Here is a 14,614-nt window from a genome sequence, read left to right on the forward strand (position 1 = left end):
ATCCCCTTCAGATAACCACGGTGCCAAATGCAAGATGCGGGAAGAGAGTGGCGACAGCCAAGGAGGTAAATCCACTGGAGAGAAGCAGGGGAGCAAATGTGTCTCACAATTTCCCTCCTGGGAACAATAAAGCATTTCTGATTCTGATTTACATTTTGTCTAGTGTTGAAAATTTTTCGCAACAAATGGAAAAATAAAACATATCAGACTCAATGTGCAAGGTTTCTGGGCGTAGTATTTTTTTTTGTTGGAAGAAGGATAACAAAAATGCATATGAAAAATATGGACTTGGTGTGCAAAGGCCTTTGCGGTAAAATAGATGATAAAGCAGGGTATGCTTTTTGGCTTGGCTACGTTCTGATACACAAGCCACTATCACAGCGGTGTCCTTGGGATTCTCAGGCAGATCCACCCATTGCTGCTCCACAGCTCAACCCTCTCGTCCAAATAAGTCCACTTCTGCCTCCCAAAAATGAAGATGGCGACAACCATTATACAAAACTCGAAGCTTCAAAATGGCAGTCCACAAACCAATGGGTGACATCATGGTGGCTGTGTCCAATGAAGCTCAGCATTAGTTCAATCAGAAAGACTTTCTTTGCGCTCATCCATTCACAATCCTCTTCCACCCACTCCAACTGATTCCTCTAATCAGCTGTCTATGGGCGTTCACTCTTCTAGTTATCCAATCAAACTTTGCCACAATCTCTATCAGCCAATCAGGATGCTACTGCAAAATTTCAAATCTGCTCTGCTGCTGTCAGCTATCATTTTAGGCAGAATTGTCTTGCTCCTCCTGCTCGTTCACCTCCAGCCATCTTATCCAGAGTCCAGGACAAGCTCAATGAAGACTCATTCCTCTACTCATCCAGATCATCAGCACTTCTCCATCTTCTTCTCATCTCATCTTCACCACCTCTACCACCACCAGCATCTAGACCCTGGGAGGGTTCCCTATTGGACTACGGATTCATTACCCTCCTTAAAGCATGCCATCTCGATGGGGTCTAATTGCCAAAGACTTCACATTTTTTATTCTCATGTGCAGATGCTAATGAGTCTTTCCTGATTGAACTTCTTTCATACAGTCAATGTACACAAACCAACCAGCCAACAGTTTGTGAGGCGGGCCCAAAAGAAAAGCAAACCTTTCTGGTCAGAGGGAGACACACACTTACTTTTAAACATTATGAAAGACTTGGATAGCAACAGGTTTTTGGACATACGCACAAATACAGCAATGCTGAGCTTCTCAAGAAAGTGGTTGAAGGATTAAAGCATGAGGCTGTGTTTAGACGCTTGAACAAATCTGTCACTGGTGGAAAAATCCTATCTTGACACAAAGAAGCAAAAAGGCACAAGTGGTTCCAGTCCAGTCCATATTTTGACATGATAAACGACGTGTTGGGCACGTTAATTGGAGTATGCACAGCTGCGTGTCAACGGGAATATTAGTGGAATATTCATTTTCATTAGCTATGTGAGCGCTTTAGTATGAATATTGCCTTTTTCGGAATAAGGGCAAAAAAAAAATGCACATTTTTTGCATTTAAATGTAGGCAATGGTTGATTTTTCAGGTGACAAATTTGAATATCCAGAGAAAGAGGCAATGCTGCATCTGGCAGATAGGTATAAAAAAAACAGTGATAACATTGTTGCTGATTGTGTGAAAGCGTGCGCGTCTGCTTCTCAGCATGAGCCCAGGGAACGCACACACATTTGTACAGGAATATGAAAAAGCACATGGGAGAGTGTGTGTACGGTAATTCGCATGCACGCGTACAGCCACCCCTTCCTTGCCATCTGTGTGTGTGCGTGTGTTGATAACGTGGTGATTGAGGCCTGTAGTCAGAGTTGCTGTGGTAACCAGGATATTGTGCTGGCTGCATTGAGTGAAGCACAGCAGCAGTGGGTGCCGGTGGTGACCTTGGGGAGTCAGGATCTTCATTGTGTTCTGCAGCTTTGAGGTTTGCACTCAGTCTCAACAAGCTTCTTCATGTCTGTCGATCCAACAGCCCGTCTATACGATTCAGTGTTGGTGGTGTCTGTGCAGCGTAAAAAATTCCCCAAATACATCATAACAATTCAGCAGGAGCTGTTTTGGAAAAGTGCAACCTTTTTACCAGAAGCAGAAACCTCATCATTGCAAAAACAAAAGCAAAGCTCCTAATTAATCAATTCTAAATGAAGTGGAGCAATCAGGGCAGTATTGAAGGGCTCCACACGGCGATGGTAAGCATTTAAAACATGTCGGTATTAACCTTGTGGCTCAAACAGCGTTAGGGGTGTGTAAATATTTGGGATGCCTAAGCAGCTTTTCTGAGGAGATAAATCTGGTATTGCATTTGGTTCTCACACTGCTCTACACTGAGCCCTATATACACGTTGCATTTAAATGAGAACCGCTGTATCTTCTGAACTTGTAAACACAGAAATTAAATATTTAAAACCGATCCCACCTATGAGAAAAACACTGAGAGAGACATCACCCTCTCTCATTCTCGCAGGGTGTAGAAATGTCACCGTCTCCCTCTTCGATAAATAATTCACAGACAGCCCGAGAGTGTTGAGATGGCCCTCGGCTATCCCTCACATGACAATGTGACAAGGATGCACAAGCTGTTCCCTAAAGTTGCCAGGGAGCCACTTTCTCTCCTCTCCATTGATTTTTAAAATCAGCACTGAGCACAAAGGTGCAATGTGTTATGACAGCAACAAAACACACACACCTCAGAAAGATTGCCTGGCTTTGTGCTTTGCACTGAATCAACTCAGCTAAAAATAGGATTTGATTATATATTCACTTTGAATTTTGCAAATAAATTGTCGTAAACAAATACAAACAGTGAATGTGCAGATAATGAAATTTGGAAATTTACTGTTCTGGTGTACCTTTTTTCTGTCATCATACCTCATCTGTATGAGGAGGGAGTGTTCTCATCACTCCAATACAACACCACAAACAAAAAGCTTCTGAATTGAGCATTACTGAAAGCTTCTCAAATCTCTCAAAAACAAATCTCACATCAAGGTCCATTTCGTAGTTGCTGTGGAGCTTTCATGCATATCACAAAATCCTCTTCTGCAGATCTGAATCCAGAAAAGCTCCTAAAAGGACCTTGAGATGAGACTGTTTTGTCAACTACTGTTTCCAAGGTCAAGAAGGAACTGTGAACCTCAACTTTTAAGGCAATACGAATGAGAAGTCCAAGAAGTGCTCAGAATCACAGAGAGCTTCAACACCTACAGTTCCTGCCTCATCTGCTGATGAGGACCATGTGATACTCCCAAAAGCTCCAGCAGAGCTACTAAATGGACCTCGAAATGAGATTTATAAATGCACTATCTATCACAGGAGGTTATTCTGTCCACCTGTCGTACCTCACTTTAAAAAAAGATTGCTTTGATCCGTGGTCAGAGACCAGGTGAGAGTTAAATGTGTAGGTAGGGAGAGCTAAAAGCTTACTGTGAGAGTTGTTCCAGCCAGAAAGAGTCAAAGAGTCACACCTGTTAAATAAAATGTGTACGGTTGTGTTGCTTTATGGATAAATGTTGCTACTACTGGTAGATAAAATAGTGTTAGTGGATTTTTACCTTTAGGTGGTGAATTCTGCTCCGATCAGTAATTTTAAGTGTTGTGTCAAAGAGGTCACACCTACTAATGAACGCAAAGAATTATTTGACTCTGCAGTTCCCCTCAAGTCTAGAGTTTTTTTAGCGTCTTTCATTGTTTGCCTGCAACTTTAACTCTCAGTGCTCTCATCACAATCGTTTTTGGGCAGAGCAGCCAGCTGTTTTCAGTGGAAAAGCTCTGATAAACAAACTGGGCCCTATCTGCCGAGCACCAAACAATACACTGACAAAGTTAGCGACTAGCTGGTGAACACAGTGGAGCATTTAACAGCTGAAGAGCAAGATATTTCTCTCAGGAGATGGTGAAGAGAAAAACTGACCTAAAAGATAAGTGAATATTGGACCTACATTCATCAGGTTGTCAGAAATATGAATATAATGAACACTGATGTTCCTCTGTGTCTGCTGGATGTCTAACTCTGCAACTGCTTGAGAACAAGTTCACCATGACAACTGTTGACAGCTTGTAATCTTGCCTCAGAGTGTTCAAAAAAAGGGCTGTAGTCAACCAAAGAAAATCTTCTCTTCAACCTATTGATTGTTCGATGGTGGAGGAAAAAAAAATCTACTGGCCACAGTGCAATGATTACATTTTACCTGGCGGCATTGTGTGTCCACCAAAGCATTTGTTCCTGAACCCAGCATAGTTTTTGAATTCTTTGCAATGACAGCATCACAGATTTACACTGTGCTACAAATGCCAGTGTCATAACAAGGCACTAAGGGTCTTTCTGCACTGAGTGTTGCATGTTTAGGGTTTTTTTCTGGTCACCAAGAGCTGAAAAATTTTTTTTAGGCACAATTTTGGATAGAAGCTGTGCTCGTCACTTTCACTATTTACCCGACCATCAAATCACAAAGGAAAAGGGGCAGGACAATTACCACTAAAACCAATTGTCACATCATGTACAACTATTAAACAACAACAGAGAAGAGGATTAATAGAAGAGGGTCCAACCTCTCTGCCTATGTGCTTCAGCCTTCCCTTCATCCTGAGCAAAATCCAGAGCAAGGACTCTACCTTGTGCCAACCATGGATGCATAAAAAGAGGTGTGGCCCTGTTCATTTCTATGAAAGTTTCTCAGCGGTGGATGAAGCCAACCAACCAAGATGATCAGCACTGCTTCCACATTGTGTGGCCCATAGAGCAGGTGCACGAGAGACCTCCACCAGCCAAGCTAGCTACTTCAGGTTTATCGCCCCCACATGCAGCTCCTGTACACTTTCCAAATGTTATCAGACTGAATGGATCAAAATCTGATAGTGAAATGAGTCATTCTGGGGGCTTGTTACACTCAAAAAAAATGTCCCCGCTGATTTACAGACGCCTCTTTCGTCATGTAAGTCAACAAAAAAAAGTTTTTCTGGACCACATGGCATGATCTGACGGATGTAATTACACTACTTGGCCACTACAAAAATTGGCTTCGATAGGCCCGTTTCCACTGAAGAAGTTCCTGGTACTATTTGGGGGGCAGGAACTACTAAAGGAACGTCCTCTCGCCCGGCCTTCTCAATCACCATGTCTCCACTGAGAGGGCTGAGTAGAAGGAAGGTTCCTGTAAAGTTACCGGGCTCTGTGACGTAATCGTCACATGACCATTTTGACCGGGGCGACGTAGGGGCTTAGGGATTTTGACCAGGGCGACGTAGGGGCTTAGGGATTTTGACTGGGGCGACGTAGGGGCTTAGGGACGTAGTTAGCTGATAGCCGTTAGCGGTGTCTGTATTAACTCAATAACTCAATAAACGGTCCGTGAAAAAAAATATTTTTTCCAGCGGATGTCTTAGTTACAACATGATTGAGCTAACTGGAGTAGTTTCATGTCGTATCCGATAACAGGAGGCTTTTAACAGATGACGTCCTGATGTTAGCTTTGCTGCTGCTGTTAGCTGTCACTGTCAGCTGCAGCCACTAATGCTTTCTAGACATCGTGATTTCCCAAAACTGAATAAATACCACACATAGCAACACAAAACTGCTTTGCTAGCTCAATCATGTCGTAACTAAGATATCTGCTGGAAAAAATATTTTTTTCGCGGACCGTATATTGAGTTACTGAGTTATTACAGACACTGCTAAAGGCTAACAGCTAACGGTTAGCCCAGATAATCTACGATAACCATAGTAATTATAAAACGTCACATCCCGCCCTGGGTATATCCAATCAGCACCAAGTAATCCCCAAGCCCCAGCCAGGAGTCTCTCTGGGTCTGAGTACCTACTCCGAGGCAGGGACTTGTTTAGCCCCTGTAAAAGTTCCGGAACTCTGTCCTTCAGGGGTGGTTCCTGCGGTGGAGACATGCACCAACGGCCCCGGCCCCGTAAAATTACCCCAAAGTTACCCCAAAGCGGTGGAAATGGGCCTAATGCCTGATGCACTTCCTGTGGACCTGGTGCTGCCATATTTACTTCAGTGGAAATTTTGTATCGTAGCAACCAGATGGAACTACGGGGTCTCAACTGACAAAGCGCTAGGCCTCCAAAATCCCTGTCAAGAACTCCCAGCCCGGCATTTTGAGTTGGGAAAAAAGCTTTGAAAGTAAAATCTGCCAATATCTGACCGGTGAGCATTTGGTCAGACAAGAGCATATCAACCAACCAACCACAAGGTGTGAGCCCTAGTCAAAACATCAAGTAATGCAGGTTTAAGCAATTTCTAGTTTCAGCAAGTCTAGCAGAAGCCAGCAACACTTTATGATCACTGTTTAAGATGGCTGAAACTTCCTATTGTAGCCATTCTGTAAACATCAAGCAGCTCTGAATGTCTGGTCAGTTACTGATATGTGATAAAGAGAAGAGGCACATACTGAGTCCACAAATCAAAAGCTGTTTTCATTAGCTATAGATTTCTACCAGGAGTTTTAGGATGAAGTTTCTGTTTACAATTGATCCACAAATCTACAAAAAAAGCACCAAATACACTCAGGGAATACACCTTCAGATTTAAGGGGGGGGATCTGTGAATCAATGGGGTTCACAGGGGGACTCAGGGTCGTTGCATGTTCTCAGGTGGATTTCGTAACTGAAATCAATGTCTGAGACCTGCGAGTGATGGGAGACCAGCCGGATGAGATTAAGCATGTGTGTTGTTAAGGCACGGATGAAGAAGGATGGGGCAGCTGCATGGAGAGAGGGATGGATTGATGAGGCCAGTGGACCAAATTTATAGAATTTCAAGAGAGACCCAGACACATGGGGGGCTCCTGCACAAAAGTCAATATATCCTGAGATCCATTGTATGTAGACAAGCTCGCCTTCCTCCTCCACACCTCACTTCTCAAGTGTGACTGATTCTATTGGTCTGACTCATGCCGACAGCTCGTGTTGCTCTCCCTGAAGCCTAGCAGGGCATCATTGATTATCTATGCACAAGCACATATCCCCAAAACTCAGACCTCGGCATTTATCTCTGAAATAGGTTCCTGTTGCTTGGTCACCCTTTAAAAAGACTCCGCACAACATCAAGCGTTCCTAAAATTGTTGGTAGGAGGAAATGTGTTTGACTGTGATAACTTGTTTTGTGGCTCCAGATGCGTTGCATATAAATTTGCGAGGACATAAAAAACCATCTGTTTGATGCATTATTGGTGGATATGGTTTGATGACACAGAGGCTGAGGGCTGCCACCAAAGGCAAGCAGTTTCAGATTTTTAAATCTCCCTCAAAACATAAAATAACCCTCGGTCACGCCTGCTGCGAACAGCAAAAAATACCCCTGATTCCCCAACATCAAACTGTGTTTCAAACAGCAAAAGAAAATCTACTTAACTGAAAACAAATTTGGGTAATGAGGTGGGAGAGAGAGAGGAATGCCGGCTTTCACATTGTTCTCCACGCAGTGATGGAGTGCAATCAATGGGGCTGCAGTTTACCAACGAGACCAGCGCTAACTGCTTTCCATCACAGTGTCTGGGAGTGTTGTAAAGCCTCGCTAAATGAATCAAAAGTCTTCATTAGGGGCAGATTGGTCTCTTGTCAGCACAGGACTGTACACACACACACATTGATTCAGCAGTGATGGACGACAGGAGGAGAGGGAACCACTCAGACCAGATGGTGAATGCAGAAGACTGCAATCATCTCTCCGATGAAACAATCCAACTTTTGATATTGTTTGCGGTGGAATTTACAGGCATAATTTTCCAGTGTTCATGTTTGTAGGTGACAATTGTGAGATGAAAAGAAAAGGGGACTTGGTGAGTAAGAGAGAGGGAGTGCCGAACAAAGAGCAGATGCTTATGGGGAAAAAAATGCCACAATCAATCAATCAACGTAAATATCATATAAACACTTCAACTCAGTGAATTTAGGGAAACTACGGAATAATGCAGCAACATTATGATGATTTATTGTGAGCTGGAATCCAATTATGTAAGATGAATCAATGTAAAGTCAATATGGAGTGTAGCACAGCACATGTCCATATATAGATATGCAAGATGTTATATGGCGTGAGCTTAAGAGGTGGAGAGAGAGTTAATTAAACTACTGATGCGTATTACCAAGCAACAGTGCAGAGAAATGCGCATTGTGTACAGCCCTGTGATTGCATGTGTTCAAAGCAAATTAATTACCCTATGGCCAGTTGATATACATCCGCTCAACACGTAAACGATACTGAGAGGCAATTACAACAGTTCACCTCCTGACTCAGAGCTGTAATTGAAAAAGCTGCATCTACCTATAAAAGATGCATCAACCTGTTGGGAGGGGGGGTTAAATCAAAGGATGAACTTTGGCGACACACTCACGGTGCTGAAATTACGCGGCCCGCAGAGCTCTCCCTGGTACCGACAGTACAACAGCATCTCCTCCAGCTGGTGTCCCAGCCGGTCCAGCAGCTGCCTCATGGACGGCTGGGACTCTCGCGGAGGAGGAAGAAAGTGGTTGAAGTCCAAAATCCGAGACAGTGGGGACCAGGGCGGCTCGCCCCCTGCGCTCCCTCCGCCGTCTCCCAGAGGTGTGAGTGCCTCCCGGGCAGCTGGGGAGACCTGCCAGTTCCTCCCGAAAAGTCCCAGCCACCTCCCCGCGCTGAATATGTCCGTCTTCTTCATGCGCCGCGGCAGCAGTAGGTTCTGGTTACAGATGGTGACGGCTGGGAAAACCAGCCGCTTGGCGTACACCATGTGCGCCTTGCTGTACACGGGCGAGGAGAGCAGGTACCGCACTCTGTTTGAGGACCAGGCGAAGAGCATGGCCAGAGCTGCCAGGAAAGCCAGCAGCCACGCAACTCTCCGCGGGTAGGAGCCGCTGAGGAAGATGTGCCTCAGGCCATGAAAGGTGGTGTGTTTCAAGAAGATCTTCCCGGCTTCGGCGAGAGAGCCCGGTCTCGGTTTTGATCCAGATGAGTCGCACTGGCACATTTTGGAGAAAAGCTGGTGCGCGCTTACAACAGCGGTCCCGCTGTGGTCACAGTGAATGAGCCGAAACTCGCCTCTGCGCTCTCAGATGGCTGCTGTTTGTCAGAGACTTTGGAGAGAGAGATGGAGAGGGAGGGTGGGGGGAGCGCACGCAGCTCCGCTCGGTCCTGGCACTGAGCAGCAGCTTGTGGCGCTGATGGGGGAGTATTTTGTCAGTCGCACAGCTCTCCCTGAGCTTGTCCAGGGGGAGAGCGAAGTTCTCCAGACTGATTTAGTGCGCAACTGTGCAGCAACAGGAGTTCAGGGGATTATTTCATCAAAATTACACACAGTTAGTCCCTGAAAATCTGAGAAATGCCCCAGAGATAATGGATTTAGTGGAAATCACCCAGTTAGGTCTATATTGCAGTTACACGCTCCTTCTGTGTGCCTCACAATCTTGATCTCAGTTTCCAATCTGCAACACACACACATACACTCTCATTCTTTCTCCCCGCAGAATGTCCTCCGTGCTGTTTGCTGAATGAAATCATTGGCCTCAGTAGCCTAGCTACAGAACATTTATCTTCCTTTTCAAGTCTGTCTCTCTCACACACACACACACACACACACACACACACACACATCCACAGCGCCACACACATGCATGGTAATCCCTGCCGGCTCACAATTTGTATTCTTCCTCAAAATTGAACACTGCATCATAGAGATTAATGCTTTTGAGACTGTAGTCTATTTCATTACTGTTCCACCAGTTGAATCTTAAATATTGCAGCCAAGAAACACAACTGGGCGCTTAACATTTCGGTGACACACAGGTTCCAGCGCACTGGCTGACATTCCCAGGCTGTCAATTCTCTGATGTGTTTCAGTGAACGCTGTGTAACGTTCAGGGAGGTGGGGGGGAAACACAAAGGTCAAGATGCTTCTGGTAAATGAATGCAAATCATGTTGCACGTCTTTAAAAACATCTCCCGAAGTCCCAAAGAGCCTAAGTTAGATTTAATGGGTTTTTTGACCCTGTACTGCCACAGCCTGGCTGTGATGAGGGGGGAACCTGTTTCAGGCAGGCGACACAGGCTTCAACGCACCGTTGATGAAGCGTTTTGCGAGCACCATCTCCCCCACTCTCTCTCGAGGGGGGTGTTGGTTAAGCGGTGGTTCATGCTTGGCTGGTCATCATCACACAGTGTTCCAATCCAGAGTAAAAGCTGGACAACATGCAGGGCTGATTCTCCCTCTCCCTGGTCATAGTTTCGGGCACAGTGTGCGAGTGTGTGTGTATGCAGTTTCCTGTGTAACCGAGGAAAAAGAGGTGAGAAGGAAATGGTGCGAAGAAGGAGAGCATGAATGAGGTGTACTCAGTGAATCAATTTTTCAAGGCTTGTCTTTCTCTCACTTAGAGGAGAAATCCGGTTTCTCACGACTTGGGTAATTGCAGAGATCTGGGAACACTGTGGTATCACTTCGAAAAAGTCAGAGAGAGAAACATCAGCAGTCACACCATCAGATGGGTAATAAAAAGCCAACAGTAAAGCCAGATTATGTCATTTAAAAAGGAAACTGACACAAAAAGCTGGTAACAACCCCTCGGTGCACTACTATGGCAAATGTGGACGGTCAAAGTCTGTAAAGTGCTTGGACGGTAAACTGCGAGAGACGTTTGGAACGGATTGAGTTCATAGTAACTCTACTGTTTGCTTTTCTCTTCTCTTCCAAATAAGTTTGGCTAACGTGGAGGCAAGGCTGCATAATAAACCAGGAAACGAGGGCAGCTTAAGACTCGGTCACACCAACATTTAAAACTGCAACACACAACAACCATCAGCCTTTGGAAGTCGTGAGTGTATTATCTGTGCCATCGCCAAGGTGCCATTTTGGAGGTAAAGCTACAGTACAGTAAATAATTAGAGTGAGTTAGTAAGTTTTCCAAACTGGAGAAGCAGAAGCAAACTGAGAGCAAACTCAGCAAGGATGCCAGGGACCTGTATTTGGCTCAACTGTTATCTATCAACAACACTCATTGCTGCCTCCAACCTTCTACTTGGATATTACCAACTATCTTGTTCACAGTGCGAGTGCATATACCTGTGAACAGTTCAGAAACTATAAATTCCTTTAAGCCCATGGACATTTCACCAACGGCTGGGTGCAACCCAGAGTAAGAATGTATTACTGACTTACTGCACATCTTTAATATCATATAAAAATGAATACTAAAGTTATTGATTTTACTACTACTTTTACTTACCGATATAACTGAGAGCTGCTAACTTCACCATCATGTTTCATTTAGTAGAAATCCTGTTCAATAAATCAGCAATTATAAAAATGTGTAAACTGCATCCTTTGGGCAGATGAGTGCAGAATTACCTGGGAAACATCACCTTAATTCACTTTACATGGAGCCAAAATTAATACCGCATTATGTAAAATGTTAGCCGAATGAGTTGGTGTCTCTTTATGAGTTGTAAGAAATCATAAGTCATCTTTTAGAAAGAGCTGGTGTTTACCATAAGCAACTGGCTCCATTAAATTTAACATCATGTTAATGGAGCAAGGCAAGCTACTCACTCATGCGATTATTTAAGAAGGAAACAATCAAGGCTTTAACCCTGTGATAAAGAAATCACTACATGTTCATAATGGAGTAGGAAGAAGTAAAATTATCCAGTACTATACATACAATGCCCCTTTTTCATACATTATAATTACTGGAAGTTAATTACTTTATCACTATATGCCTTAAAAGCCAACGCAAAGAAAATGCAGCAGTGCACTTCAGTTAGAGCGAGTTTTACACATATTTAAAAAAAACAATTACTGGATTCGCTCTCAGGGTGAAGTAATACTCGCGTGAACTTTGAACAATAGACCTTTTATGTGACCTCCTCTGAATAAAACAGAGTGAAAACCTCTGCCGAGTGCCAATGGTTGGCACTTACGAGTCAGGAGTTGAATAAACTGCATGAGCTTATCGTGAGGTTAGCTCAGTCGCTAATGGTCAGGACAGTTTAATTTCCCCTCCTCAATAACTTTTTATTAAACAAGATGATCTACAGTGTTGAACAGAGTGCCAGAGGGGAGAAACAGAACAGTGGAGAGAAAACAGAGTGAAGCTCCGGGAGCTATTATGTCTGACTAGCTGTTAGCTCGGCAGCTGTAACGGTTCACCAACTAGGCATGTAAGTACAGTAAAGTCACTATATAAAGCCTCTCGGGCACTGAGCAGCAGCTTGTGGCACTGATGGGGGAGTGCTTTATCAGTCGCACAGCACTCACTGAGCGGGTCCAGAGGTCCCAGTGGTTTGTGGTGATTTGTGTTTAATCAAATCACCATACAGAGTACCCGGGACCACGTAGTATTTCAGCACACATTGCACAGAGAGAGGAAAGTCATAAGCTCAGTTTAGATATTACACCCAGTGCCGACATTTTTAAATTTCTCAGTGTAATATCTGCCCGTGACAAATGAAGCTCTGGTGAACGTTCAGTCAGGAAGACAATACTTTTCATACTCAGGCTTTAACTTTCTTTCTCACCCTGCTATTCACTCCTTGCACGTATGCTCACTCACTATCTCTCGGTGTCATTGTCTGGCACAGCGACACACCTTCTCTGTCGGCCTATCATCTTACTGCTCCTCATTTTAAATATGGTTCTGTCTCTGCTGTAGTTCTGTCTCGCTGTTGTTGAGTGCGCCCTCCATCTTCCTCACCACCTAGGCTTTACAGATTCATCAGCCTCATACGCCTCATCATCCATCAGCCTCAGAGCCAGCAGCCACCACCACTGCTAGTGTCTGGACTCCATGGGGGATTTATCCTGCTGGCACTCAGATGTCCCTTGATCAGAAGCGCCAAAGACTTCAGTTAAATCTCAATCGTCACAAATAATCTGTACGCTTATATTCTGTATTAAATATTATCTTTACTTCATTCTCCTGATTGAACTACAGTATGGTTAAGGTTAAGGAAAAACTGTGGTTATGGCGAACAAACTATGGTGAGGGTTAGACTACTGGACCACTTGGTTAAAGGACACTACACCCATAATTCAAAAATACATATTTTTCTTCTTACCTGTGGTGCTATTTATCAGTCTGGATTGTTTTGGTGTGAGTTGCCAAGTGCTGGAGATATCAGCCATAGAGATGTCTATCTTCTCTCCAATATGATGGAACTACATGGCGCTTGGCTTGTGGTGCTCAAAGTGCCAAAAAAAAAAAGAAAAGAAAAAAATCTCTACGGCTGATATCTCCAACTCTCTGCAACTCACAGCGAAACAGTCTAGATTGATAAATAGCAAGGGTAAGAGAACATATATATTTTTGATTTGGGGGTGAACGGTCTCTTTAAAATGAGGGAAAGATTGTGGTTAGGCGAATGTTAATTGCAGGTCTGTGCGTGTATTCTGACTCCAGTTGTCTGTATGAAAGTCAGATGCTCATGCACCACCAACATCTCCACACTCCTTATTTTTCTGCTACATAAAGGTCACTCTGCTTCCTACACTGGTGTAATTCCTACTGATACTGGGCTGCTATTTTGTCCAGTCTGAACCTAACCCACCCACAGACTACATGATAGGAGAGTCAAGCACTACCAGCAGATGACATCAGGCAACCACCAGCAGTTTAGTCTCGCTATAGCCTTCTTACTCATACCTCTCACTGTCATTCTCTCGCTGGTGTTATACTGTAACACACGTCATAACATCCCCCCTGAGGACAATCAAGTCTTCTACTCAGGCGATTACTCATGTTTTATCGAGCGAAGGTGTCGTGGAAAATGGTTACTCAACTGTGGGCCTACAACAGCTTCACAGTGAGATACCACAACTACATATTCAAGAGTTGTACCATGGAAATCAGTGCAGCTTGATTGACTGAAGCTGTGCGTCATGCGAAGAACACTGCATACCTGTGAAAAGGAGAGTGGTGAAGTGAGACAACGTGACAGATTCAGAGCAAACAGGAGGCCTTCTGAAGTTTAAGCATTAACATTTGGGACGTATATCGATTGTTTGTAACTTCTTCTTTTTTTTTTTGGTGGGCGGTGCATCAGAATTCACCGGAGATGGATCCTGACACTTTTGGCATTTAACAGCATTTGTTCAAGCCTGTTTCCCCGGCCAGCTCATCAAGAGAGAGACATATCGGAGCAGAGGTTCTGAGCAACAAGCTAATCCGTCTGGGTGAAGGGATAATGATGTACTGGCTTGACAGAGAAACACAATCCCACAGCATGTGTAACAACAACAGAATAACAAATGCACGCTGCTCTGAAACTGCAGTTAAAGAGTTTCACTAATGAACCTATTATGAAAGCAGGCAGGGATATTCGTTAGGGGACCCTGGGCACATATCTTAAGTCTATTAATACCTAGGCATCTGAGATGTGAATAAATATCCTGTTTGATTGACTGGTTCCTAAAATAAACCATGAATTTAAAAATGGATGTATGTCGTAAGGGAGACACTGTTTCAAACTCATCTCTTACTGACTTGATCAAGAGTGAATAAAGAGAAATAAAAAAGAAATCCCATAAAAAAGCCGTTTCCTTGATTAGTGCCGGGCAGAAAAATGCAGACTTTGGTAAAAGACTATTGATTT

At 44.0% G+C, this 14,614-nt stretch overlaps 1 protein-coding gene across 4 annotated transcripts in view; it reads right to left on the bottom strand.

Annotated features, from left to right (window-relative positions):
- Nucleotides 1–14,614, bottom strand: part of asic1b (acid-sensing (proton-gated) ion channel 1b) — a 237,842-nt gene that overhangs the window by 40,500 nt on the left and 182,728 nt on the right. Inside the window, exon 1 of one of the 4 annotated variants that reach the window (XM_049575095.1) lies at nt 8,391–9,172. The exons of the other annotated variants lie outside the window; for them this stretch is intronic. Coding sequence (XP_049431052.1) covers nt 8,391–9,002 — 612 coding nt within the window. The 5' untranslated portion in view covers nt 9,003–9,172. Of the gene's footprint in view, nt 1–8,390; nt 9,173–14,614 lie in introns of those variants that run through there. 4 annotated transcript variants of the gene reach the window in all.

This window comes from Epinephelus fuscoguttatus, linkage group LG1, assembly GCF_011397635.1.
Source record: "Epinephelus fuscoguttatus linkage group LG1, E.fuscoguttatus.final_Chr_v1".
NCBI lineage: Eukaryota > Metazoa > Chordata > Actinopteri > Perciformes > Serranidae > Epinephelus > Epinephelus fuscoguttatus.